At 43.1% G+C, this 27,963-nt stretch overlaps 1 protein-coding gene and 1 long non-coding RNA gene across 5 annotated transcripts; one reads left to right on the top strand and one right to left on the bottom strand.

Annotated features, from left to right (window-relative positions):
* Positions 1 to 930: 930 nt before the first annotated feature.
* Os9 (OS9 endoplasmic reticulum lectin) lies at positions 931 to 18,153 on the bottom strand. 4 transcript variants are annotated; one of them, XM_020163525.2, is made up of 15 exons: positions 17,949 to 18,153; positions 17,351 to 17,527; positions 16,279 to 16,342; positions 16,073 to 16,149; positions 15,742 to 15,840; positions 5,801 to 6,011; positions 5,598 to 5,699; positions 5,304 to 5,404; positions 5,055 to 5,109; positions 4,182 to 4,270; positions 3,677 to 3,955; positions 3,230 to 3,419; positions 2,213 to 2,377; positions 1,935 to 2,047; positions 931 to 1,659 (listed from the first exon to the last, which is right to left on the bottom strand). In XM_020163525.2, the coding sequence occupies exons 1-15, from the start codon at positions 18,108 to 18,110 to the stop codon at positions 1,534 to 1,536; spliced, it is 2,010 nt and encodes a 669-aa protein (XP_020019114.2). In that variant the 5' UTR covers positions 18,111 to 18,153; the 3' UTR covers positions 931 to 1,533. The 4 variants fall into 4 exon arrangements, with proteins under 4 accessions (XP_020019114.2, XP_020019104.2, XP_020019121.2 ...); XM_020163515.2 differs by having other exon boundaries at positions 5,598 to 5,702; positions 17,949 to 18,152; XM_020163532.2 differs by lacking the exon at positions 2,213 to 2,377 and having other exon boundaries at positions 5,598 to 5,702.
* LOC141425783 (uncharacterized) lies at positions 17,551 to 26,843 on the top strand. Its single transcript, XR_012450876.1, has 2 exons — positions 17,551 to 17,816; positions 26,668 to 26,843. It is a non-coding gene; the product is annotated as an uncharacterized lncRNA (long non-coding RNA).
* The last annotated feature ends 1,120 nt before the right edge of the window (positions 26,844 to 27,963 follow it).

Here is a 27,963-nt window from a genome sequence, read left to right as displayed (position 1 = left end):
TCTTGCAAGTCAGTGGAGTCACTCTGACGTGGGGAGCTGTAAGCCCCTGCTCTGGAAGTGGAAGCAGGGGTGAGGGGGCCCAGACCTGGACTTGGCAATGAGGAAGAGATGGAGACAGGCTGGAAGTGTGACTCAAGCTATAGAGTGCCTTCCTAGCAAGCATGAAGCCCTTCTCCCCACCCCCTCCAAAAAAAAAAAAACCAACCAACCAACCAAAAAAAACCCCACCAGGTCCATCTACCCCTGACATACTATGAATCTAGCATGTGTGGGCAGCAGCCCTCTCTGGGCATCGCCAAAGGTGGACGTCTTCTCTTAGGAAAGGTGAACACCAGGTGGGTGTGGGGGTGTGGCTGGCAACGAGTCTGGAACATGCACACAGGTATCAGCAGAAGGAAGATGTCTGGGCACAGGGTGTGGGAGCTGTCTCCTTGGTCCTATTTTGGCTTTTAGGATATAAAGAGAAAGGATAGGGAAGGAAATGGTGCTAATATAGGGAAACAGCTGGGCTAGGATGTAGCTCAGAGGTAGGGTACTTAACTTGTGAAGCTCTGGGTTTGTTCCCACCACCACCAAAAAAATAAAAACAGGGCTGACAGAGTGACTCAAGTGGTAGAACACCTGCCTAGCAAGCATGAGGCCCTGAGTTCAAACCCAGTACCACTAAATAAGTAAAATAATTTTTTAAAAAAGGAAGGGACAAATGAGGAAAAGAGGGATAACAATACTTCAAATGTTTCTTTCAACCCTTGTCAGCAAGTTGGCTTTGTTCAGCTGTCATGGTCTTTGCATGTGTATCCCAATCCCACATATAGCACCTGTGAGGTGTGGAGCAAAGAACAGGATGAGAGACTGTGCCCTCCAACCAGCAAAGAAAACCACACCTCCTCTACTTGAGCATCCTGCCTGTTTCCCCCAAAGGTTGATGGGTTAATGGTTCAGTTCTTTATTTAGAAACCTGATTGCTGAAGAACATGGCGGATGATTCTGCGTCCCACCCTTTCTTTTGGATTGTGTCCGAGGTGATGCACAATGGTCTCTCATTTCCTCAGTGACAGAGGTAAAGGCTCCTTGACCCAGAAGCACAGATTTTAGGGGACTGTGGGAACAGGAAGGGAGAAGGAAATTCAAGGCGATCCAAAGGAACGGGCAAAGTGATTCCACACAGGGCAGACGTGGGCAGTCTGTTTTCCTGTAGCCTGCTAATCTTCCCTGCCTCACTCAAAATTTCAAAGTCTCTAGGTAAAAGGAGGAAAGAACCCACAAATTAGGGGACAATAACAGGGAAAGCCAAGGAAAGGAGGAAAAGAAGGGGAATGTGGGGAGAGCAACACCCTCAGGCCTGGTGAAGTGGGAGGGGGCTGGCAGTTCTTGGCCCTCAGCCCCCCACACTTCAGGGCTGGGCCCCAGGCATCCACGGTTTAGCTCCTCTCTACCACTTTGCTTCCAGGGCCCCAGGTTTGGGGAAGTTTAGAGGAGGCAGGGCCAATTAGGAAGACTTTGGACTCCTTGGAGGGTCTTGCAATGGTGATCTCAGAAGTCAAACTCATCCAAGTCCCCAGTGCCATCACCGCCTGGAGAGCCCCACACCCGGCGGTAATTGCTCTCCAGGTCTTTCTGCCGCTGGCGCTCTTTATGGGCCTCTTCAGCTCCCTGCACCTGGGGAGAGTGGGGGTGAGCTGATGGTGCTGAACAGAACGAAAGGGAAGTGCTGGGTGCCACAGGATCAGGGAGGTTCTGGGGACTGATAGGGGGAAAGGCCCCAAAAGGGCTCTTCCCAAGTGGCAGCCAGAACACTAGGCTTGCCTTCCAGACAGGAGGCTGAAGCTCAGCATGCAAGGCTGGACAGTGTGTGACTAGGCTTCACTCCCAGAGCACAGAGTGCTGGGATCAGGGAGGGCTGGAGATCCAGGACTTGGGGTGGGATGCCTCACCAAGATATTGAAGAAGATCTCCTTGAGGTTTTTTGTGTCCTCATCAGTCAGCCAACGTGTATCCTCTTCAGTCCCTTCAGTGCCAGGACGGACAATTTTGATCTCAATTTTCCCTGGAAAGGAACAGTAATGGTAGTGAAGGGGGGAAGGCTGGGAGCCTCAGGGTTCCCTGCTCCCCAGGTTCCCAGCTGAGGTTTCCAGTCCACCTTGACCCAGCCCCTCCACTTCAGCAGCAAGCCCTTCTGACAGCTCTACTCAGCCCACCCTCCAGGGCCCACCTTCGGCTGTGAGTCCCTCCCTCTCCAGCAGTTCTTTCACCAGCCCCTCGATTTGTTTCAGCTGTGGGTTTTCCCGTTTCATCTCGAGGACAGTCAGATCCTGATTGGGGCCTCCGTGACGGAGCTTGGTGACCCGGACCCGGACTCTGTGCTCAGGATCCTCCTCTTAGAGGGGGAGACACACAGGGAGACACAAAGCAGAGCCGTGACTCCAGGGTTAGGGGCTGTGGTGGTCACCTCTTCCTAAGCCATCGGTTGGTTGGTTTTAGTGGCTATTCCATTTCAATGTATGTGAGCCAGGGCTCAAGAAAAATAGTGCACTTCCCCCAGTGGTAGCCTTCTTCTTCCCAACACCTTCAGGAAAACAACTGTTTTCTGAAAGCAAAAATCCAGGCCAACTGCATCAACAAAGCAGTTTTGTTTTAAAGAGGTTGGAAAACTGTGGTTTGGTGCTTCACATGCTGGGCTTTTAATGACCTTTCAATGTTTACAGAAAGAATGGGATGGAAGGTTTGAAACTGGAACATTCCATTTGGAATGTCTGATCTCCACACCTATAGAATCCTGTGGAATGGACACAAGCTGATGCAATAAAAAGGAGTAACTTAAAAGTGTGTTCAGGCTGGAGGCTTATGTGCAGCTGGGCTTGCCTATTCTTACTGATGGCTCGGGCCTCTCCCAGTACAAAGTCCTAATTGTTGACAAGCACAGATGTGTGGTTTTCAGCATTTAGGCTTATAGTCATTTAGTTACTATCTACGTGCCAGGCAGAGTGCTAGGCACTGTGCACAGAGGAGCAAATCAGAAATCAAGATAGGCTCTTGCTAAAAGCTGCTTTCCAAAAAGATAACTAGGAGGTAACCACACAAATGGATGGCAGTGGTGGGAAGAAGGCAACAGTGAGAAGTGTTCCAGAAGGCAGGAAGAGAATGTGCACCCTCAGAAGGGGAAAAACCTGGTGCCCTCCAGGAACAGCACCAGCTGAAGGGTGAAGACAACCAACCTGGCTGCTCTTACCTGTGGAGTGGGGTGATGGGGGAGGTTTTTTTGGGACAACCCTCCTTTTCTTATATTTCTTCACCAGCTCTGGACTCTGTTTTTCCTCCAGCCTTTTGATAAGCTTATTGAGAGTGGATGTCAGAGCCAGCATTGCCCGATCACGCTCTGACTCCTTCTTCAGCCCATCTGGATCCAGCTCCTTCTCTGTCTAGAAAGTCCAAGAGGGGGCAAAGAATCAAGGATCTGGGAGTCCAGCCCAGTGGAGAAGATGCTTCAATAGGAGAGTCTGATGTCTGGTTCTCAACCCTCTCTCCCACCTCTTCTGCCCTTTTAATTAAGTAAACAACCACCACATCCGGTTCTCTGTTCCATGGCCCAAGCTGCACTGCTTCAGCCTCTTGGCCCTTCCTACTCCACACAGAGGCAGGTAGCTGCAGCAGCCTTGGAAGTAAGAGCTGGGCTCACCTCCTGGATGATGTTCTCCAGTTCTCGCTCCATGCCAGCCTTTACCTCGGAACGGAGCCGCTCCCGGTCTGATGGGAGCAGCATCCCTTCCAGTTCCTTCTCAAATTCTCCCAGTAACTGCCGTTCGTCCTCATCTTCGTCTTCATCCTCATCGTTGTCCTCCTCTTCTTCCACAGCACTCTGATGTTTGGTGTCACCCTTTTCCTTCACCTCTGTTTCCCTTTGAGGGATTTCCACAGCATCATTTCCAGGTGGCTCTTGACCTGCATTTGGCTTCCCCTGGATGGGTTGGTGAGAAGACAGACAATTTTGGAGTTTCAGTAGTGACACACAGTGGGGAGAGAGGTAGACAAACAGGTAGCAGAGTGTGGTAGTGGGGAACTGAGGAGGAACGAAGGATGGGAATAAACTCCATTGAGTCCAATTCAGGCCCAGGTAGGGGTAGGTTTTCAAATGCCCTCAGGCAGGGGGCAGGTCCTACTCCTCCCTCCAGTAGGGGCCTTACCTTTTTTGTTCCACCTTTCAGCTCCTCTATTAGTCGAATCAAGTCTGCAGGACTCCGAATGACTTTGACCTGCACATTGTTCTGGAAATCTGAGATGAGAGAATAGCATGGGCCTGATGCATTTTAAATTCTCTTTGATTCCTAAGGAGAGGCAACGAGAGGCCTAGGAGGGACATGGTCTCTGCCTCCTAGTGCTACCTGCCTGGTAACAGAAGAGTAAACACCCCTGAAGAGCTCTGTCCTAAGGTAGGCTCGCAGCGGGAGGGGGATGCCAACAAGCTCTTTCACTCACTTCTAAGGCCCTTTTGGTGAAAACTCCAGTTTTTAGCACTACAGCAGAGATTGTGGGGCCAAGGGCTCTTCTTTCCTTGATTCTGATCTCCCATTTCCACAAATACTAACCTCTCATTGACTACACAGTTCAAAGCATTCTACTGCAAATTATAGATTCATTTCCCTTTACTCTTATAACCACCTGGTAAGGTGGAGTTATTACCCACATAGTGTGGGTTAGAAAACTGAGGTTGAGGTTAAGTGAAATTGTCCAGGAACACAAAGTCAGTAAGTGGTGGAGCCTCTGCTCTGTTGTCTCCCTCAAATAGCATTGCTGTCTACAAAGATTAACTCAGGTAAAAATGAATTCCCTGGGGCTGGAAGTGTACTTCAGAGGTAAAGTGTGTGCTTCTCATGTGGGGACCTTGGGTATAATCCCCAGCACCAGGGGAGGGAGGAAGGAAGGAAAGAAGGGAAGAAGGAAGATGAATTTCCTGCTGGCCTAACTGCCTACCTCCCATCCCAGTTTAGCTCTATTCTCCACTCTCAGCCCTAGCAGCCTATTCAAGCAGTAAAGGAGATATTGGAGTGTTAACTCACCATCAGGAGGGCTGGGGGCTGGATCTGCTGCAGAGTCAAGGTTCAGGTTCTGCTCCTGATGAGAAAGAGCAGACTCAAGTATGAAAGCTGGTTTATAGCACCATGCTCTCAGGCAATGGTTCTGGGGATATCTTTGTATTCCTCAACAGATGGAGGTCACCTCATAGTGACTTCTGCTTGAGGGATCCTCCCCATCCCAAAGCTCAGGTCCAGCCTTATCAGAGAAGCAGCTGGGAAGATGGCTCTCACCTCCACCTGTGACTCCTCCCCTTCTGGGGTCTGGTCCTCTGGCTCATGAACCATCTTCCAGAAGTCTGATTCTTTACTCTCATCCTTGGATGGGCTTACACCTGGAGTACAAAGAACAGGATGGAACAGAAAGGAGGGAAGAAAGGAAGGGAGAAAACATGACGGGGTACACTGCCAAGGGGTTGGGTCATGATAATCATTCAGCCCAACCACACCAGTCAGTATGGACAGTAAGATAAGAAGAAGGAAAGAAGTGGAAGCCAGTTTCATGCAGCAGGTGGAACCACATCATACCTGCTTTCTTTGGGGGCATTACCCCAGACTTGGTCTCACTCCACCTTTGGGAGTCCATGTCTCTCAGCTCCTCTGTGATTTTATCTTCATACTGCTTTGAGTCTACTGAAAACAGTGGGCAAGGAGGACAGGGACACATTGCTACCTTGTGCCTGCCAGTCCCCATCTCTCTCCTTCCTCTCCTCACTCTTTTAGTCACTTACCAGCTTGCTTCTGAAGATAGGCCATGTACTCCTCAGGCTGCAAGGATGGGTGGCAGAGAATGGCCTGTGGAGCAGCACTGGGTGGCGGCCGGAGGAGAGGGTGGGGGCAGAGCCGAGGAGTTCGGATGGTGAGCACATAAGAACAGGACAAGGGCTCATCCACACGATCAATGTAGTCCCCGGTAATACCTGCACCCTCGTCACAGAGGAACTGCCAGGACAGAAAGGGAGAAGAAACTGTATTTGCCACCAATAGCTAGCTTTAATTCTTGGAGCAGCTATATTTCATTAAGCACTACAGGTACTGTGCATTACATCATGTACACTGCATAGACATAGCTCATATAATTGTGGGAGAGATATTAGATCTCAAGTTTGAGCTCAAGAAACTTAGGTTCCATGCAGTTAAGTCACTTGTTTCAGCTGATTAAGTGGCAAAAATAGGAAATGAACTCAGGCAGCTTAACTGTAGGTAACCAGATGATTTTTGTGTCATGTTCTTTTGCTTTATATACATGTAGGGTATATACCCTACATGTATATATACATAAATTTATATATATATATTTTTGTCTTTTCTTTTTTGGTGCTGGGATGGAACCCAGGGCCTTGTGCATGCTAGGCAACTGCTGTACCAAGCTACATCCCAGCCCCCGCCCCCCCTTTTTTTTCTGACAGTACTGTGGTTTGAACTCAGGCCCTGTTTTGTGTTGGGTATTTTTGAGATAAGGTCTCTCAAACTATTTGCCCAAGCTGGTCTCAAACTGTGATCTTCCTGAGGGTTTGAACTCAGGGCCTCAAGCTTGCTAGGCAGGCACTATACCACTTCAGCCACTGCGCCAGCCCTGTTTTGTGTTGGGGATTTTTGAGATAGGGTCTCACAAACTATCTCACAGTTGACTTCGAACTGTGGTCCTCCTGATCTCTGCCTCCTGAGTAGCTAGGATTACAGGTGTGACCACCAGCACCTGGCAACAAGACATATTTAAAATAATTTTAAAAATTCTTTTTGAGGGCTGGAGGCATGGCTCAAGTGATAGAGTGCCTGCCTAGCAAGTGTGAGGCCCTGACTTTGGACCCCAGCATCACAAAAATCAATTCAGAGTCTCACTAAATAGCTCAGGCTAGCCTCCAACTCACAATCTTCCTGCCTCAATCTTCTGAGTGCTTGGATTTCCAGGCATGCAGCAGTTGGATATGTTATTTCACTAGGCGGGACAGGCTACCAGTATTTCTCAACCCTCCCCAGATCCAAGTGGCAAATGTGGCCAAGAGATCAGGCCTCCCTTCCTCCACTCTGCCCACTCTCAGGGCAGAAGCTTTATCTCAAGTGCAGCAGGACAAGAATCTTGGGACCCTAAGTACTTTCACCTGAGCTCACTCATGGGCAAGGTAGAGGTGTTACAAAAGGAGATGCAGACTAAGAACAACCAGCTCCCTGCTCATAAAGCAGGAATGCCACTCCTAGAAATGCAAACCACTGTCCCTATACTAGCTCCAGAGTAGGGTTTCAGAGATTTTGCCCAGCAGGGGAGGTAGTCCCTAAGAAAGTGCCCAAACTCTCCAAAGGAGGTGACTAAGTGAAAGAGAGTAAAGTTCAAATTGCCAAAATAATTAAATGGGAATAGTCTTTTTTTTTTGGATGGTGGTGGTTCTGGGGTTTGAACTCAGGGTCTTGTGCTTGCTAAGCAGGTGCTCTACCACATGATCCACACTCCCAGCCCAGGAATAGTCTATTCAAGAAGTAATGCTAGGTCACCTGGATGATGTCAAAAGCACAAGAACCAAAAAAGAAAGAAAGAAAGAAAGAAAAAAAGAAATAGATACAACGGACTTCACCAAAATTAAAATCTTCTGTGGTACAGAGGACACCATCACGAATGTGAATTTAGAGCTGGGCATGATAGTGCACACCTATAATTGTAATCCCAGCATTCAGGAGACTGAGGCAGGAGGATTAAGAGGTTTGAGCCCAGCTTGGGGTACACAGCAACACCTTGTCTCAACTATAAAATAAGGGGCTGGATTTATCACTTGTCTAGCATGTGTAACGCCCTGGATTCAATTCACAGCACTGCATAAAACTGATAAAGCAAAGCACTGAGGCCCTGAGTTCAAACCCCAGTGTTTCCAAAACAAACAAAACCCAAAAAGAATGTGAATTTTAATCCACAGAATGAAAGTATTTGTAAATCATGTATCTGATAAACAACTTGTATCCAGAATATATAAAAAACTTTTATACCTCAATAATAAAATGATAAATCACCCAATTTAAAAATGGGCAAAAGATCCAAGTAGATATTTCTTTTGAGTAGATAAACACATTGTCAATAAACAGATAAAAATATGTTCTACCTCTTTAGCCATCAGGGAACTGCAAAACCACATACTCACTAGGATGGCTATAGTCAAAAATATAAAGAAGAAGAAGTTGGGACATGGTGACTCACACCTGTAAGGGTAGCACAAGTCTGTCATCCCAGCTACAGCAAGAAGTGTAAAGTAGGATTGCAGTCTAGGCCCTATGTCCAAAGTGACCAGAGCAAAAAGGGATGGAGGCATGGCTAAGCAATAGAGCACTTACCCTGAGTTCACTCACTCACAAATGTCAAACTTAGAGCAATACTTTACCTAAGGACATTGTCAAACTACTTAAAATTTCAAAAACATAATATGCTGTTTAGAGAACACATTTAAAACATAAAAATAAGGCAGGAGTGGTCAGATGGAAGGTTGAAGGGAAAAAAATCCTTAAGAACATAGAAAGGATAAAAGGATGAAGAAAATGTAATAAATAGTAACTCAAAGCAAGCTGTTATGTTATATTAATATCACACAAGAGACTTTTTGTTTTATTTTTGTGGTACTGGAGTTTGAACCTAGGGCCTCACACTTGCTAGGCAGGCACTCAATCACTTGAGCCACTCTGCCAGCCCACACAAGACACTTTTAAAATTACTAAAGAATGTCACTTCATAATGTTAAAAGGTTCAATTTGTGAAAAAGTTAATTTTAAAATCGTATGTACTTCTTGCTCTTGCTCTCTCAATTTACCACAGGAATTCTTGTCTTTTTTGTTCACTAAAATATCCCTAGAACCGGAAATATCCCTAGCATAGAGAAGCGCTTCATAAATACTTGTGAATAAATGAGTAAATAGCCCCACAGATTCAAGGAGGAACAACTGACAGTGTAAGAAAGAATAAATTAAGAGACTAATAAGGAATAGTATATAAATCCATACTTACAGCAGGAGACAGATGATTAATGATACAAAAGACCTGAACAACACAACAAAAATCATGACCTAAAATGCACACAAATTACATAGTAGCCAACACTGGAGTAAATGTGTTTTTTTCAAGCACAAAGAAACAGTCACAGCACAAGCCTGTAATCCCAGCATTTGGGAGGCTGGGGCAGGATTAAGAGCTCCAGATCAGACTGGGCTACCATAGCAAGACCCAGTCTCAAGAAAAGAGACAGAGAGAGGGAGAGAGAGTAGAGGGAGAGGGGGAGAGAGAAAAGCATTCACAGAAACTGATATATAATGGGCCATACAAAAGTCTCAACAAAATGGTACAATTTCTCTGACCACAATGTAATTAAGCAAGAAGTCCATAAAAGATAATTAGAATAAACTCAGATGTTAGGAAAAGAAGAAATTTTTGTGTGTGTGTGATACTGGGGTTTGAACTCAGGGCTTCACGCTTCTAAGCAGGTGCTCTACTGCTTGAGCCACACCGCCAGTCCCTACCCCCTTTTCATTTTTTTGAGATAGGGTTTTTTTTTTTTTTTTTCGAGATATGATCTCCTGAACTGTTTGCCCAAGCTGACTTCAAACTGTGATCCTCCTGATCTCTGCCTCCTGAGCAGTTAGGATTACAGGGGTGAGTCACCAGTACCTTGTTTAAGAAGAAACTTCTGAACAACTCAAAGTTCAAAGAAGAATTAGGCCTGGGGTATAGGTCAGTGGTAAGAGAGATTGCCTGGTATGCACTGACATAGTTTGATCCCTAGCACTATAAAAACAAAACAAAACAAAAAAATATCTACATCTAATTACCAGTTTACAGAAAACAACAGGAAGACTAAGAAATACATTAAAAGACTCTCTGAGGATGCATTCAGAAAACTCAGACTATGGAAGACTACAAGGCAAACAACCAGTTTCTTCAACAAATAAATGGCAAGCAAGTCAGAAAAGTTGGAAGTGCTATCCCTAGATGAAAGGAAATTCAGGAGCCGTTTGATCAAACATTAGGAACCGTATTTGGATTATGAGTCAAAGAACTCTATTGTGTGTATGTATGTATGATTTGGGATATTTGGAAACAGAAACATTGGCTATTTGATTATCATAAGAAATTAACTTTTTATTTAAAAAATTTTTGTATTGTTAACTTTTAGTGTAATCTGGCATGTGGTTATGGTTTTAAAAGAGCCATTATCTTTTAGAGATATAGGAATATTTGCAGATGAAAAAATTTAATGTCTGTTATTCACTTCTAAATAACCTGGTAGTGAGGGAACAGATGAAATGGCCTAGCCATAAATTGTTAAAGATAGGTGATACAAGGGGTCACTGTACAGTTGTCTCTTGCTTTATATGTAATCTTCTATGTTTATTTTTGAGGGGAGGGGGTCTCCCTCTGTTGCCCTGGTTGGCCTTGAACTCCAAGGCTCAAGCAATTCTCCAGTCTCAGCCTCCCAAAGAGCTGGGCCTACAGGTATGTGCTACTATGCATGACTACATTTGTTTTCCTTTTTTGTGGTGCTGGGGATCCAACCCAGGGCCTCACATGTGCTAGGCAAGTGAGCTCCCACTGGGCTACATTCCCAGCCCTGGCTGCATTTTCTGTATTATTTTTTTTTAATTAAATTTTATTCTACAGACAGAAATTTGAGATTTTTAGTAACCTCAAAAGAAATTCAGTCATACCTAATGACTTATTAACAGAACATAGTGGTGTTATTATTTAAACCCTGTCTGCATTCTCTATAAGATTTTGGGGCCAGGTGTGGTGGGACACACCTATAATCCCAGCTACAGAGAAGGTGGAGGTAGGAGGATGGCAGTCTAAGGCTGGCCGAGGCAAAAAGCCTGAGACCCAATCTGAGAATTATGAAAGCAAAAAAGGCTGGGAGTATGACTCAAATGGTAGAGCACCTTAGGAAGTACCACAAAAACAGTTTTTTTAAAAAACAAACTTTAAATGTACATAATCCACACCAGCAATTACACTTAAGTATTCACACTTGAGACAAATGTATAATGTTTTTAATTAAATTTTTATTTTGCAACAAGTTTTCTTCAAAAAAAGCACCTCCTGTCTCAGCCTCTCAAGTGCTGAGATTATAGATATGCAACACCACACCCAGCTAAAATTTTTTAATTAATTAATTAATTAGCTTGTTTTGGGTGGTACTGGGTTTTGAACTCAGGGCCTCATGCTTGTAAGGCAGGTGCTCTATCACTTGAGCCATGCCCCCAACAATTTTTCTGGGGGTGGGAATGGGGTTTGCAAGACTTTGTGCTTGTAAAACAGGTGCTCTACCACTTGAGCTACACCTCCAATCCATTTTGCTCTGTGAATTTTGGAGATGGGCTCTCATGAACTATTTGCCCAGTCTGGCCTTGAACTGTGATCCTCCCAATCTTAGCCTCCCAAGTAGCTAGGATTACAGGTATGAGCCCCTGGTGCCTGCCCCACAACAAAAATTTTCATTTTTTAATGGCATACTAATTGTACAAATTTAGGAGGTATGTGTGATAATCTGATTCATGTATACAATGTATAATGATTAAATCAGGCTACTTAGAATTTATGCTTCCTTGAATGCTTATTTTATGTAAAAATCTTTTGCAATAAAAGATTGGGGACAAAACTATTTCAGTCAGGATAGTAATGATGACAAGACAATAGAATAGCCAGGCACTAGTGGCTCAGGCCTATAATCCTAGCTACTTGGGAGGCTGAGATCTGGAGGACATAGTTTGAGGCCAGCCTGAGCAAGACCCCATCTCCAAAATAACTAGAGCAAAATGGACTGGAGGTCTGGGTCAAGAGGTAAAGCACCTGCTTTGAAAGTGCAAATCCTGAGTTCAAACTCCAGTCCCACCAAAAAGAAAAAAAAAAAAAGACAATGAAATATTATATAGCTATAAAAACAAAGAAAGAAATAGCTATATTGACATCGAAAGATCTCTAAGAACTGTTGTCAAGGGAAATAAAAACAAGTAAGAGAGTTGCGCATGAGGCAAGTGCCTATAAGCAATCCCAGTACTTGGGAGCCAGAGACAAAGGATTTTGAGTTCTAGGCCACCCTGGCTACATGGGGAGACACTATCTCAAAAAATAAACAAACAAACAAAAAATCCCAAGCAATAACAACAAAGACAAATTGAATCATGGGAGATGTCAAAGGAACAATCAGGATAATATATGTAACCAAATGGGTCTACCTCAAGAATGAAAAATTGGTTCAATGTTAGAAAACCTATAAATCATTTAATTTCAAATTAAAATATCCTACAACATATGAAAGAAAAATTAACAAACTGGCAAATCCAACATCATGATGGGAATTTCAACATACTCCTTTCAATAATGACTGGCCAATTCAACAGAAAATTGCCTTGTTTGTTCATTTTGAGATGGGGGTCTCAGGATAGGGATGTGGCTCAGAGGTAGAGCCTAACATGTGCAAAGCTCTGGATTTGATCCCCAGGACTGCCAAAAAAAAAAAAAAAAAGTGAGATGGGGGTCTCACTATATTGTCCAGGCTGGTCTCAAACTCCTGGGCTCAAGCTATCAGCCTATCTCAGCCTCCAAAGTAGATGGAACTACAGGTGCACACTATCATGCCCAGCATTGTTTAGTCTCCAACTGAATAACTACAGAAAACACATGCTTTCAAGAACAAACCTATCATTTTGAAAAAAACACCACAAATAAGTCTTTAAAACCATCAAAGAATCACTCACTCAATGCCGTCACATTAGAGACCAACAGCAATCTTATAAAAACAAAAGTAAAACCTGTTTGTTTAGAAATATAATAAACAAAATCCAAAGTAAGCTCTGAAGCAAGGTAGAGATCATGATGAAAATGGAAATAACACATATCAAAACTTGAGGGAGGCAACCAAAATAGAATTTACAGTGAAATGAATGGCTTTAAATGCATCCTTAGGAAAGGAGAAAGCTTGGAAATTAGTGGGGCGAGCATTCTGCTCAAGAAATTACAGGAATAGAGGCTGGGATTTTAGCTAAGAACAGCTGTTTGGCATGTGTGAGATCTAGGGTTTAAGCCCCAGCATCAAAAGAAGATTACAAGGCAAAAGGATGATCTCTCTAATATATAAAATGGCTCACTCCAATAACTCCAGCTACTCAGGAGGCAGAGATCAAGAGGACTGTGGTTTGAAGTCAGCCTGGGCAAATAGTTTGTGAGACCTTATCTAGAAAAAACCCATCACAAAAAAAGGGCTGGCAGAGTGGCTCAAAGTGTAGATCCTGAGTTCAAACTCCAGGTCTTCCTTCTGTACTTACCACACCTTCCACCTGACATGCCCTCTTCTTGCCTTCCTGCCCCTTCACATCTTCTGAGATAACTTCTCATCCTCCAGTTACCAGTTCAAAGATCACTTTCCTACCAGGCCTTCCCTTTACACCCCAGACTCAGTTTTTATCATGCATTCCCCTGTGATATGTGCTTCATCTGTCATAGTACTTAGCCTGCTTGTTGTGCTGTTTATTTAATATCTGTTTCCTGAGGGCAGGAATAGAACCAGGCTCTCAAACACCCTTTTATCCCAGCGCGCAGGGCATGTGTTCAATCGATATGAGGAAAATGTGGTCTTTGCCCTTAATTCTTGGCCTATTAAAGGTACAAACACCCAAAGAAAATACATGAACAGTGAAGGATTAATCAAGAAAAATGGCATTTAAACTGGTTTTTCATTCATTCCATTTATCATGCAAATAACTGCTCTCCTACGTGGTGCCCAGGCACCATTTCAGGCACTGAAGATACAGCAGAAACAAAGAGACATTGCCCCTGTCCTCCTGGAGCTTACTTTAGTGTAGTTAGGTAGAGACAGATATTAAACAAATCATTTCAGGTAATGATACATGCTTTGAAGAATATAAAACACAAGAAATGCTTGTCAGGATGGGAGTGGGAAAGAGGGAGAGAAAGAAAAAGAAGTGGGAGGGAGAAAGAGGGAAGGAGGGAGGGGAAAAGGACAGAAAGGGATAGAGGGAGAAAGAGGGAAAGGAGGACAGAGAGTGAGAGAATAGAGGGAGGGGAGAGAGAAGGAAAGGGGGGAGAGGGAGGGAGAGAAAGAGGGAGAAAGATAGAGGGAAACAGAGGAAGAGAATGATTTAGGTCTCTCCGTAGAGGTATCACTTGAATATAACCTGAATGAAGGGATGAAGCAAGCCATTCAAAGATCTGGAGACTGTTCCAGGCAGAGGGAACAACGAGACCCACTGGTTCAAAGGACAGAAAGAAGGCCAGTGTGACAGAAACAAGAGTATTTTTATCTCCAGCCTAGATCTTGTCCCTGAATTCCATAATCACAGAGCTAAATGCCAACTGAAATCACTACTGGGATATCTAACAGGCGTCTTGACCGACCTTCGAATGCCCCAAACCAACCTAATTTCCTCTGGCAAACCTGTGCCTTTATACTTTAGTAAATGTCAATTCTATCATTAGAATTGTTCAAGCTGAAATCTTGGAGTTCTCCTTAATTCTGTCCCATATGCAACCCTTCAACAAATCTTACTGGCTCTAACTTCAATACATATTCAGAACCTGTCTGTTTCCTACCACTTCCACTGCCACTAGAAGTGTTTGGATCTTATCCTTTGTGCAAAGCAGAATCACTGAAGGTTTTCCAACCTTCAGTGACATATGCTTACAGAGGTGTGTAAGAGCCAGCTCACAAAAATCAATTGATACATTTCTGGAAATGATTCGAGGTGATTGGCACCACACTGATAGCTTCATGTGGGCATGACAGGAGCATTTATACCACGGATAACAGCAAAATCACTACAATTCAGAGCTTCTCCCCTACCCCAGGAATCTGGGGATTCAACACTTACCAGCACATGATTGCCAGTGCAAATCTACTTTATGGAAAACAGCTCTACTAAGTGTTTATATGCATTCTGAGGAACATTCTCTGCATGTCTGCTTGCCTGTCTCCACTCAGTTAAGGACCAGGAGAAGAACACCACTTGTTAAGAGGCTATTGGCAGTGATGCAGGTGAGAGTTTAAGAGATTACTAGAAGTAGAATAAACTAGGCATTGTTATTTACTCTGAGAGAACTAGATTCCTTTCTTTCTTCCTTACTTCTGAGTTGATAATCACAGACTCACTTCTGTGACTCTTTTGTTTGTATCTGTCTTCCCCTCACTGTGCATTTCACAAGGACGGGGACTTTGTATTTGCTTACCACTGTATCCCTATGTTCAGTGCAAGACCTCACCAAAGAGTTGTTAAGTGAAGCTGAGTATGCTGGCTCATACCTGCAATCCCAGCGCTAAGGAGGCTGAGACAGGAAGATCATGAGTTTGAGGTTAGCCTGGGCTACATAGGGAGACCCTGTCTCAAGTTGTTAAATGAAGAATGGTGAGATAATGGTGAAAAACAAGTCAAGGATTGACACTCAGCTTTGTAATGTAGGTGACAGAAAGGAGAAATGAGGAAAGTATTAAATGTGGCAGGGCTACAGAGGGTAACATATGGGAAATGCCTGAATATCCAGGCAATAATGCCTAGCTGACACCTGGAAACAAGTCTCAAATTTTAGGTTCTAGGTGGGAGAGACCCTCTTGACTATAAGATGTAACCCTGCCCTCTTCTCTTAGAATGTGGATTGTCATCCAGGGAGTGTCAACTTCCTTCTTTCGAGACTTACCCGAACCTCAGCCTCACGGGGCCTCCCATTGAGGTCACACTTGGACCCATTCCCATAGGTCTGGCTGTGGTATCGTTTCAGGCGATGCTGCTTGGAGGCCTGGGGAAGACATCAGGCAGGAGGGAGGGACCATAAGAAAGATAGCAAGGTAGAAGAATGGCACTGCTCCCACAAAGGAACTTTGAGACTATAAGAATCCAGGCCCTAGGGGAATTTGTTCTGGTGACCACCAAGCCCCAAGAAACACATCAGCTAATCTTAATCCTCCCCTCTTATCTGGGCTCAATCTGCAGCCAGACCCCACTCTCTCCCAGTCCCACACTCCTGCCACCTTGGCTGTTTCATCATTCCAGTCGAAGGCTGACTGATAGTAGCCGAGATAGAGGACATCACCTTTGATCTCTGAATCTGCAAGAGAAGCCACATTGGAGCATGTTATTCTCTTTTAAGAGGTCTAGGATGGAAGGTGGCTGGGGAGGCAGGTCACCTTCTATGATACAATGTCGAGGGCTTAGAGAAAATGTAGGAGTGAGTTACCTTCCATATGGTACTGCTGGATGTGGCGTCCATAACAGAATTCATATGTCCACCAGTCCTTGGTCTGACAATTAAAAAATAAACAACCAGTGAGGTAGGTTGCAGAGGCCTCTTTTTGGAGCTAGAGTCTCCTAGCTCTGAAATATATAAGCCGTCACCTGCTTCTTATCTCTCTTGCCTTCAACATCATTCTCCAGATGCTCAGTGAGCAGGGCTCAGCTGTTCTCCTTCTGTGGTTAGAGGCATACATCTAAAGTCTGACCGTCTTTCCATTGTCCTTCCTTCCTTCTTCCTGTTCCTTCCTTCCCCTCACTCTCTGAAACAGGGTCTCCCTCTTACTATGTAGCCCAGGCTGGCCTCAAACTGCTTGATACCCCAGTCTAAGCCTCCAGAGCTCTTGGATTACAGGCATGTCCCACCACACCTGGACTACCTGTGGTCTTTCCATTTCTCCCTTTTTTATGATTTTTTAATTCTTCTTTTCCTTCCACAGAGATAAGAAATCAAGGTATCCCTGAAGAACTCAGATCAGGGAAACAGAGAAGACCCTCAAAAATCAAATATGAATTGAACTTCTATAACATTCCTTGCATAGTTCTAGTCATTGGGAATTCACCTTTGAACAAGACAAATTCTCTCACTTCACAGACGTAATACTAGGATTCAGACAAGAAATAAACATATTGTTTCAATTAATAAGATAATTTCAGATCATGAAGGGTGCCATGATAAAACAGGAAAGGGGTAGAGTTATAGAGGCAGATGGCTACGGTAGCAGGTAAGCTTCTCCAAGGAAAGGCCTGCACCTTTTATCCCACACTGACGCTCTGTAGGCACCTCAATCTTGGTTTAGCCTCTTCTGAGGTCTTCCCCTACCTTAGGCAAAGTGTCATCAGTAGTTTCAGGAGTCTTTGCTTATTTATTTTTTCTTGTCTACAAACCATGTCTGGTTTGCCAACAGCCTCTTAACTCCTGCATGTTCCCTAGGTCCCACTCCATTCACAAGCACTCCAGTTCTCAGATGGACTGCTAGTTCCCCAGACAGCATTTCATCTATTCCAGTTCCTTTCACCTTCAGCAGGCAGGGAGCATCTCTCATTGGGTTCAACAACTCAGGGATCCCAGGCCCTTGGTAAGCAGGTGTTTCCTCTTCTCTTTCACGCTGGAAGTGAATAGCTCCAGCAGGCAGGCGACACTCATAACGCTGTTTGTACTTAGAAGAGACAATCACCACGTCCGAAGCTTGGCTCTGGGAAAGAAGGGAGGGGTTAGGGGCAGGGAGGCAAAGAGAGGCTGGGATTAGGGAGAACAACGAGATCCCTCTTTAGATCCTGGGGAAGAGCCCAGTCGAAGACAGAATGATCCACAAGTCCTTCCAGCTGCATTTAGTGGGTGGGAGAGAGGCCACTTCTCCACGGGGCGGAGTCTGGGTGTTTTCATTGCGAAATGGGACCTGGAGGCCGACAGCGGGAAGCCCTATACCTCCCAGAGCCTGGTCCCCAGGGAATGGGTCTGACTGTGATTCTCTAGGGGTCAAGGTAAAAATCCTACCTACTCTTCTCGATTTTCCCTTAATCGCCGGCCTCAGAGTCCGCAGCTGCCCTTCCTTCTCTAGCTTTCCCTTTCTTCCTCTTCTGCCCAGGACCCTCGCCCCTTCTACGCCTCCTCACCTGCCCTCCCATGACAGGCAATGGCAGGATCTCGATCCCATAACGCATTTCACTCAGTTCTTCTAGGTTCAGGCTCCCGACACCGCGGGTCAGACTTGCAGGTACCAGGAGCCCCAAAAATAGCAACCTCAACAGACTGGACAGCAGCAACTCCGCCGCCATCTTTCGTTCCCCGTCTCCTCGGGAGACGCTCCTTCCGCCCTAAACCTGGCAGCGGCCTCACCCCGCCCATTAGCGCCGCAAAATCTTATTGGCTATACGTTCTATCCCTCTTACGTACTCTATTCCCATTTGTAAACGTGATTCCAAAGCCTCGGGGGAGGTGGATCACAACGAGTAGCAAAATCGATTGTTGAGCGTGATTGGTCAGAGAAACCAACCAATCATCAACAAGCTTGGACCTCCTCCCTCATTCTCCCCTAATTCCAAAGAGGCGTGGTCTATGCCCTGGGTTTCTTTAGCAAGTTTTGTGTTCTCACTCAGCTGCCATGCGCAGTTCTTAATACTTTTTTTTTTTAAAATAGATTTCTTACAATATATACCTCCCCGGTTGGGCGGAGTATTGTGTGGATATCCCTGGAAGTTACTTAGTATTTTTTGCAAAACCAATTACTATACAGAAGAATACATCTTTTCATAGTATATATACTACCTTAAGGCATTCAGATAATTTGTGTCAAAAACCTTTCTACACTGTCTTGCAGTTGTCCTCCAACAACATTATCCTAAAGAGAAGGGCACACCTGTCATCCCAGTACTCAGGAGGGCAAGGCAGGAGGGTCGCGAATTCAAGGCCAACTGCCTTTTTTTTTTTTAAATTTTGCTTAGGAAATAGGGCTTCAAGGTGGAGGCTGGAAAGCCTAGGCCATACAGTAGAGGTAGAGACGTGTAAGGGGAAAGGGAAAGGAGGTAACAGCAGCGGCATTTGGAAGCTGAAAAGCAAACAGGAATAGTAACTGTAGTAACTGGTTTAGCAAACCTTGAGAAAATTGATTCCTGAAAGTAAACAAGAGCCTGTCTCTGCCTTTAAAAAACCTTCTCTGAGGAATCTCACCAGTCCTAAAGAAAAATCCCAAAGATGCTCTCGTCAGATTTTTTTCTTAATGAAATAGATGGTGAATCCCACTACAAAGCCCTTTACCTATATGCCTTGGTCCTCACGCAGACTTTCCAATTAACTATTAATGTTCTAGTAAATATAAGCAGATAGTCATGCATTGTTAGATAGTTAAGGAAAGTCTACAACATACAAGAAAGAAATCAAAGCAAGCAAAAAAAAAAAAGAAAAAGTAAATTAGGGGAAACAGCTTGCAAGGGAGGAAACAAAAGAAAAAAGATAGCTGGACACTGGTGGCTCACACCTGTAATTTCTAGCTACTTGGGAGGCTGAGATTGGGAAGATGAAGGTTCAAGACTAGGCTGGGCAAATAGTTTGTGAGACCCCCATCTCCAAAATAACCAGAGCAAAATGGACTGGAGGTGTGGCTCAAGCAGTAGAACGCCTGCTTTGCCAAGTGCAAAGCCCTGAGTTCAAGCCTTAGTCCCACCAAATCAATACATCAATCAATCTGTCATCCATATCCTCGGAAATAATATAGTCCATCCATAAAATAACAACAGAAAGCATTTCGTTCTCGTTTTTGGGTACAGGGAATCAAACTCACAGCTTCTTTTAAATTGGTGAGGCAGTACTGGAATTTGAACTCAGGGCCTCCTGCTTGCTGGGCAGGTGCACTACCACTTGAGCCACTTCCCGAACCCCAGGGCCTTGAGCATGTTAGGCAAGCACTCTACCACTGAAGTACATCGCCACTTGAGACAGGGTCTTATTAATGTAGCTTGCAAACTTTTGATCCTCCTGCCTCTGCCTCCTGAATGCTGGGATTATAGGAATGTACCATCATGCCAGGATGCCCAGAAAGCTATGTTAAAGTAACTACTACTCAAATAAGCAAAAAGAGATCTTGGAAATCAAAGCCATGATAGGAGAAATAAAAATTCAATAGAAAGACTAGAGTATAAAGTTGAAGAATATCAAATTTGCTCTACTTTAGAGGAAAATCAACCAGCGGCTCAGTGCTGAAGGTCAAACACCTAAAGAATGAGAGTTCTAGAAAGAGAACAGAGAATGAGAAGGGAAGACAAATCATCAAAGAAATTATTTAAAAGTAGTTTCCTAAACTGAAAAACTCAGTCTACAAATTGAAAGGGCACAAAAGATCAGACCCACACCAAGTCACATTATGGAATTTCAGAACATTGGACACAGACGAACAATTCTAAAAGCTACCAGAGAAAAAGAACACCCATGGATCAGAACAGCATTAAACTTATCACTGAACCTGGGGAGCTAGAAGACAAGAGAAAATGCCTTCAGTGCAGCATGCACACTGGGCCATGCCATTTCAGTGCATTGCTAGTGGCACCTGTGGTTCATCCTCTCAGGAACATAGCCTTTTTTTTTTTCCCTTTTGGTAGCACTAAGGTTTGAACTCAGGCCCTCATGCTTGCTAGGCAGGTGCTCTACCATTTGAGCCACTTCAATAGCCCTGTTTTGTCTTGAGTATTTTTGAGACAGGGTCTCCCCAACTATTTGCCTGGGGCTAACTTGATCACTATCTCCATAATAGCTAGGATTATAGGTGTGAGCCACCAACGCTGGGCTTCAGGAGCACAACCTTTGTGGCCTTCTGTTAAATACTTTACAATTAACAGTGTTCTGAGCTTTTCAATAATCACAGCTTACTGTTCCTTCAGGGATTTCTAAATTCACCAGGATGTCACATGGATGTGGTTAAATAATTGTTTTTGATCTGTTTAGTTATTAAAGATTAAATGAGTGATTGCAGTTTGGGAAAGAGGCTAGCTAGATTTGGAATCATCTTCGAATATTTGCATATAACTAGGACAGTCCTAGTTGTGTCCTAAAGATAATTATTTTCTCTACAACACAAACCAGTGTGCCTAAATTAACTTATGGAAAAATAATTCATAATCTAAACATCACTGAAAGCTTAATGTTTAGATTTAAAAAAAGAAAAAGCCCTCAATTGTTTAATTTTAATTTTTAAGACAGGGTCTTGCTATGTATCCCAAGATGACCTCAAAATCACAATCCTCCTGCCTCACACTCCCCAATGCTGGGATTACAGGTGTGTGCCCACACCCAATTGCCTTAAAAAATTTTTTTTGGGGGGGTTTCCGGGATTGAACCCATGGCCTTGCACAAGCAGTCTACCACTGAGCTGCACCCTTCTGCTTTCTTGGTGGTACTGGGGTTTAAATTCAGAGCCTCATGCTTATTAGGCAGGCATACTCCAACCCAACCCTTGTTTTTTTGAGACAGGATCTTGCTGTGTAACTTAGGCTGCCTTTCAACTAAAGATCTCTGCCTGTGCCCCCAAGTATTGGAATTGCAGATACATGCCACTGCATACATCTTCAATTTTTTTTTTCCAGTTCTGGGGTTTGAACTCAGGACATACAACGTGAGCCACCGGCCCTTTTTTGTGTGTGTAATGGGTTTTTTCAAGATAGGGTCTTGAGAACTATTTGCACAGGCTGGCTTCAAACCTGGATCCTCTTGATGTCTGCCTCCTGAATAGCTAGGATTACAGCTGTGAGCCACCAGCACTGGGTCTCTTCAATTTTTTTAGGGAAAAATTTTTTTTTCAATCTAGAATTCTACTTCCAGCCAAACTATGATTTAATTTTTCTTTAAGTATAAAGACTATTTGAGATATACAGGTCTCAAAGTACCAATACTCCATGCATTATTTTTCAGAAATATAGGAAAGGATTTATGTGTGTGTGTGTGTGAGAGAGAGAGAGAGAGAGAGAGAGAGAGACAGGTTTGAACCCAAGGCTTTATGCTTGCAAAGCAGGTACTCTACTGCTTGAGCCACATCTCCAGTCCATTTTGCTCTGGTTATTTTGAAGATGGGGGGTGTCTCTGGGACTATTTGCCTAGGCTGGCCTCAAACTGCAATCCTCCTGATCTCAATCTCTCAAGTAGCTAGCATTACAGGTGTGAGTCACCAGCACCTCGCTAGGAAAGGATTTATTACATCAAGAAAAATCAGCAGGCCAAAAATGAGACTGTGGAATCCAAGAATCAGGATACAGCACAAAAGAGAGACAGAGAAATGCTGAAGGAAAATACCATATTGCACAGCAGGACTAGAGATCAGTTCCTTAACATCACAGCAGTTCAGAAAGGTTTGGGAGTAGTTTCTTTAAGAAAATAAAACTGATTGAATACTTAGCATATTTGACTTATGGTGAAGAGATTTGCATAAGTAGAAGAGAATTTGGGACTACATTAGTGACAAAAGCCAACTATTACTTCTAATGAAAATAAAAAGTTGAGCTGGGAATGCTAAACAGATTTCTGTTTTCTTCAATCTGATGAGTATTTCTGAAACAAGTAATGAAGGGTGGGCAGCTAGTTGTAGTGGTGCACACCTGTAATATCAGCACTCTGTATTCTGAGGCAGGAGAATCATGGGTTAGAGGCCAGCCTGGGCTAAACAATGACACCCTGTCTCAAAAAAAAAAAAAAAAGCAGGAAAATGGAAATGTCTTTTTCATTTTTTTTTTTTTTTTTTTTTTCCATTTTTCTTTTATTATTCATATGTGCATACAAGGCTTGGTTCATTTCTCCCCCCTGCCCCCACCCCCTCCCTTACCACCCACTCCACCCCCTCCCGCTCCCCCCCTCAATACCCAGCAGAAACTATTTTGCCCTTATCTCTAATTTTGTTGTAGAGAGAGTATAAGCAATAATAGGAAGGAACAAGGGGTTTTGCTGGTTGAGATAAGGATAGCTATACAGGGCATTGACTCACATTGATTTCCTGTGTGTGGGTGTTACCTTCTAGGTTAATTCTTTTTGATCTAACCTTTTCTCTAGTTCCTGGTCCCCTTTTCCTATTGGCCTCAGTTGCTTTAAGGTATCTGCTTTAGTTTCTCTGCGTTAAGGGCAACAAATGCTAGCTAGTTTTTTAGGTGTCTTACCTATCCTCACCCCTCCCTTGTGTGCTCTCGCTTTTATCATGTGCTCATAGTCCAATCCCCTTGTTGTGTTTGCCCTTGATCTAATGTCCACATATGAGGGAGAACATACGATTTTTGGTCTTTTGAGCCAGGCTAACCTCACTCAGAATGATGTTCTCCAATTCCATCCATTTACCAGCGAATGATAACATTTCGTTCTTCTTCATGGCTGCATAAAATTCCATTGTGTATAGATACCACATTTTCTTAATCCATTCGTCAGTGCTGGGACATCTTGGCTGTTTCCATAACTTGGCTATTGTGAATAGTGCCGCAATAAACATGGATGTGCAGGTGCCTCTGGAGTAACAGTCTTTTGGGTATATCCCCAAGAGTGGTATTGCTGGATCAAATGGTAGATCGATCTTTTTCATTTTTGAGTGGTACTAGATCTGAACTCAGGGCTAGGCAAGTGCTTTACCTCTTGAGCCACAGCTCCAGCACTGGAAATGTCTTCTGAAAAGCAGGATAAAGCCAGCAAGATAGTGAAGAAGTAACAGGCCACAGTCTAAATGAAGTCAGGAACCTAGAGAGGACCTCTAAACACTGCAGTCATATTTACTTGGAGGGTATTTGCCAAGCATGCTGTTTTCCAGAGCCTGAGGTGCAGAATCCAAGAGAAAAGCCTCCCTGCTGGAAGCCTTCCCTTGCATCCCAGTTCCCACAGAGCTGCAGTGAAAGTTTCTTATGTGTCCAGCTGAGTGAGGGAAATTCATGACCACAAGCAGAGCCATAAAGAAATGCTCAGCAGTAGAGCACTTGCCTAGCATATGCTAAGCCCATCCCCAGCCTGAAAAAAAAAAATCAAAACTAATTTCAGATCTGGATGGTTTTATAAAAAAACAAAACAAAAAACCTGTCAGTCTATAAATTTGTCTTGTGCTTGCTAGTCAAGTGCTCTACCATGTGAGCCATGCCCCTAGTCCATGATCCAAGTCTAAACATGAAATTTATTATCTTTCCTATGTACCTTGAAAATAGAGCATAAGATAATTTTCTACAGGATTTTTAGTGCAACCTGAATTTTTTGGCAATACCAGAGACTGAATCCAGGAACTTGCACCACTCTACCATTTTTGGTACCCTGCTCCCCAGCCCACAAGCTGCATTGTGTGTGTGTGTGTGTGTGTGTGTGTGTGTGTGTGTGTGTGTGTGTGTTTGTGTGTGTTGCTAGGGAGCAAACCAAGGACCTGTGCATGTTAGGCGAGTACTCTACCACTGAGCTTATGCCCAAGCCCTTATCAAAATGTTTTCTTTTTTCAGTACTGGGGATTGAACTCGAGGACTCATTTGCTAGGCAAGCACTCTACTACTTGAGTCATATTCCAATCCTTTTACTCTCTGTTTTTTCATGTAGGATCATATGCTAACTTTTCTCCCTGGACTGGCCTGGAACCCCTATCCTCCTACCTCTGCTCCCTGAGCGGCTAGGATTACAGGTGTTCTCCACCACACCTGGTTACATTTTGATTGCAACCTGTCACACAAGGTCAGCTGTGGAATTTTCCAATGTGGCATTATCTTGGTGCTGAAAAAGTTTGGGACTTTGGCGCATTTCAGATTTAAGCTTTTGGATTAGTCATGCTTAACCACCTGTATTTCCATCATCTTACGATCCTAATGAAATGATTTAGGCACCAACTATCAAAAATATTAGGTAGGGGCTTAAGAGTGAGTCAAACTAACACTATATGAATACACTGATAAAACATGGCAGCATGAAAGAAGGAACGACCAGTACTGCTTCCTGTGATATAATAAGAAGTAACAGAACTATCCATGAAGGACTCTTGTCCTCCCCTCTCCAAAAAAATGACAATCTGGGTGTGTGGCTCAAGTGGTAGAGTGATTGCCTTGCAAGCATGAGGTCCTGAGTTCAAACCCCAGTACTACAAGAAAAAAAGTAAAGAAAGAAAAAAAAAAAAGAAAAGTAAGACTCTAAATGTAAGAGTTCATAGGGAATATAAGAAATAGGAGAAGATGTTAAATGACATCACAAGAATGTAATCAGGAGAAAAGAAGATTGATATCATAATTTTTTCTACAAATACATTGCAAGGGAACAAAGAGGGAGGGGAATTGTTATAGATTAAAAGAGTCTGCAGACATCAACCAAATGCAATGGTTAGATCTTATTTGGATCCTGAATCAAACTATCTAGGTCTTAAAAAACTTTTTTTTTTTGATGGTACTGGGGTTTGAACTCAGAGCTTTGTGCTTGCCAGATAAGTGCTTTATCACTTGAGCCACCATAAAAGACTTTTATAAATTAACTAGGGAAATTAAGACACAGATCAGATACTATATGATTATTAATTTTGTTAGATGCAATAATGTTTATTATGGTTGTTTGTTTTTACCCAGTTCCTAACACTTGCTAGGCAGGCACTCTACCACTTGAACCACATCCCAGCCCCATGATTGTGTTTTCTAAAATCGTTCTTAACTCTTAAAAATACATACTATGTACTTATCCATGAAATGGTATAATGCCTGGGATTCTTATTAAAATAATTAAAATAAGACTTCACCTGGAAGTCTAAGGTGAAGTGCTGGGGTACAAAAGAAATAAAATTAAACATATGTGATCATTGTTGAAGCATGATAATACATTTTGATTGTATTTTAATTTTCCATTTTCATTTTGTTTTAAAAAATGCAAAGAGCAGGGTTTTGGGGTTTTTGTTTGTTTGTTTTGTCTTATTTGTAGTGCTGGGGATCAAATCCAGGGCACAAACTTTGTGTATGTTAGGCAAGAATTCTATCACTGAGCTACATTCCTAGCCCACAAAGAACAGTTTAGATTTAGTCAAAGGTAACATTAGTGAAATAGAAGATGGGTCAGAAGAAATTATCCAAGATGAAACACAGAGCAACAAAGAAGTACGAAAGACAGAATAAAACATTCAAAGAATAGAATGAAAAACCTAACTAATTTGAGTTCTGGAAGGAGAAGAGAGAGAGAGAACAGAGCTAAGGCAATAGTTGAACATTTTCCAGAAATAATGAAAGATACAAAACAACAGACTCAAGAGGTCCAACAAATTTCAAGCAGGATAATTTTTTAAGTCTCTATATAGGTCTGGGATATAGCTCAGTGGTAGACCATTTGCCAAGCATGCTAAAGGCCTTGTACCAAAAATTCCAGTACCAAAAATTTTTCTCTATATATTAGAGTAAAACTGAATAGAAGGCACTAAAGGAAAACAGCAGATTTTAAAATCACCCAGAGTGTGGATTATATGGGTGAATACATTTGTCACAACTCATTGATATTCCCAATTTTAGATGGGTTAAAATATGAAAAAATGTGTATCTTAGAATCAAGTGTATATAATATATGCTTCTTAAAAGGAAGAGCATCTAAAATGAAAGGATACAAAATGATTAATAATAAAATGGCTAAAAAAGTATAGTATAAAAATATAAAACCATATAAAGTATAAATAAAATGAAATTTAATGTAGCAGAGACAATGCAGTGTTTTACCAAACTAGTTCCATTACTGTCTCCTCATACACAGGTGAACTACCTCTCCCAACCTCCCAGCAGTTAGTTGGGGTCAGGTAATTGAGTTCTGGCCAATGAGATGTAGACAAAAGGATTACCACATTCATGCCTAGCTCCTAAAAGATTCTGTGCTTTCTTCCACATTCTTTTCTAGCCTCTGCCTGCAGATGGATTACAACTCCCAAGGAGACCTTGGCCACCACATTTGAAGATAGCAGATTTCTGCCAACTGAGTCTCTGAATGGATACATGGTTCAGAGCATGTTACACTGCTACCTCCAACGATGCCAGACTCTGCAATGATAAAGGAATAAACTTTTGTTAATTCATTGTTGTTTGGGGGCTGCAGTTAGCATTACTACCACTGAGCACTGGCTTGTGTGCGTGCGTGTGTGTGTGTGTGTGTGTGTGTGTGTGTATAATGCTGGCCTTGTTTATGCTAGGCAGACACTCTACCATTGAGCTACATCACAGCCCTTGATTAGCATACTAACCTAACAAATACAGACATTTTGAGAAAGTAGAGTGCTGCTGTAACAAAAACCCAAATATATTGGCATTCGAATAGCAATTAGATTGGAAATGAGAAAATATACTGAAGGCGTGAAAACAATAAACATGGTTTCTGTTAAGAAAACAGAAACATTTCTAGGTATTTTAAGTACAGGAAATTTAATCATTTATGAAAGTGTCACAACAGATGAAGTAATGAAAAGAAAATATTACTGAAAGATTAGTAAAAGCAGGAAGCCACAAACTCTAGGGCCAGGGGAGCAAAAGAGGAAATGATGTTAAACAGAGTCCACAGTTGCTGTGCTGCTCTTAAACTGAGCTACCTGAATAGGAACCCAGGAGCCAAGGACTCTCAGGAGCCCACTGCAGCTCAAACCATTGTTGTTGGAATCCAACAGGAAGTCAGCTAGCTAGGAAGTCTGAGAAATGTAACTGAAGGATTCTCCCACTGACAGTTGGAAAATGTTCTGAAACAGTAAACATGGAACTGAGAGTCCACAGACACTATCTGGAGCATCCTATTAAGCGATGACAAAATATCGCTTGTTTTGCCCCGAAACTGGGTCCTTTGGCCCTATCAGAATAGTGGAACTAAGAGCATGACCAAGCACCCATTGAACAGTGAAGGAAATCTTTATTAATGGTCAAGAATATGAGAAACGAAAGATAAATTTGCAAGTCAATCTCAATCCCTGAGGTGGGGAGGTTATAGCTATAGGGTAAAAAAAAATTAAGGGGAGGGATATGCTAATGAAGGGGAAGGAGTGGGAATGAGTGGAGATTTCCCAGGAATTCAGGCTCTTTTCCATCCTTTTATGGTTCTTTCCAGATATCCCACAGCAATTGTCATCTGTAATGGCTAGGGGATGAGGGGTGTCATTTAGTATGTAGATGAGATTGTAATGAAGGTAGAAGCTGTCTGGTCACTCTGGCAGCC

The sequence above is a fragment of the Castor canadensis genome, chromosome 8 (assembly GCF_047511655.1).
Source record: "Castor canadensis chromosome 8, mCasCan1.hap1v2, whole genome shotgun sequence".
NCBI lineage: Eukaryota > Metazoa > Chordata > Mammalia > Rodentia > Castoridae > Castor > Castor canadensis.
The sequence above is the reverse complement of the archived record's forward strand: the minus strand, read 5'-3'. Positions and strand labels throughout refer to the sequence as shown.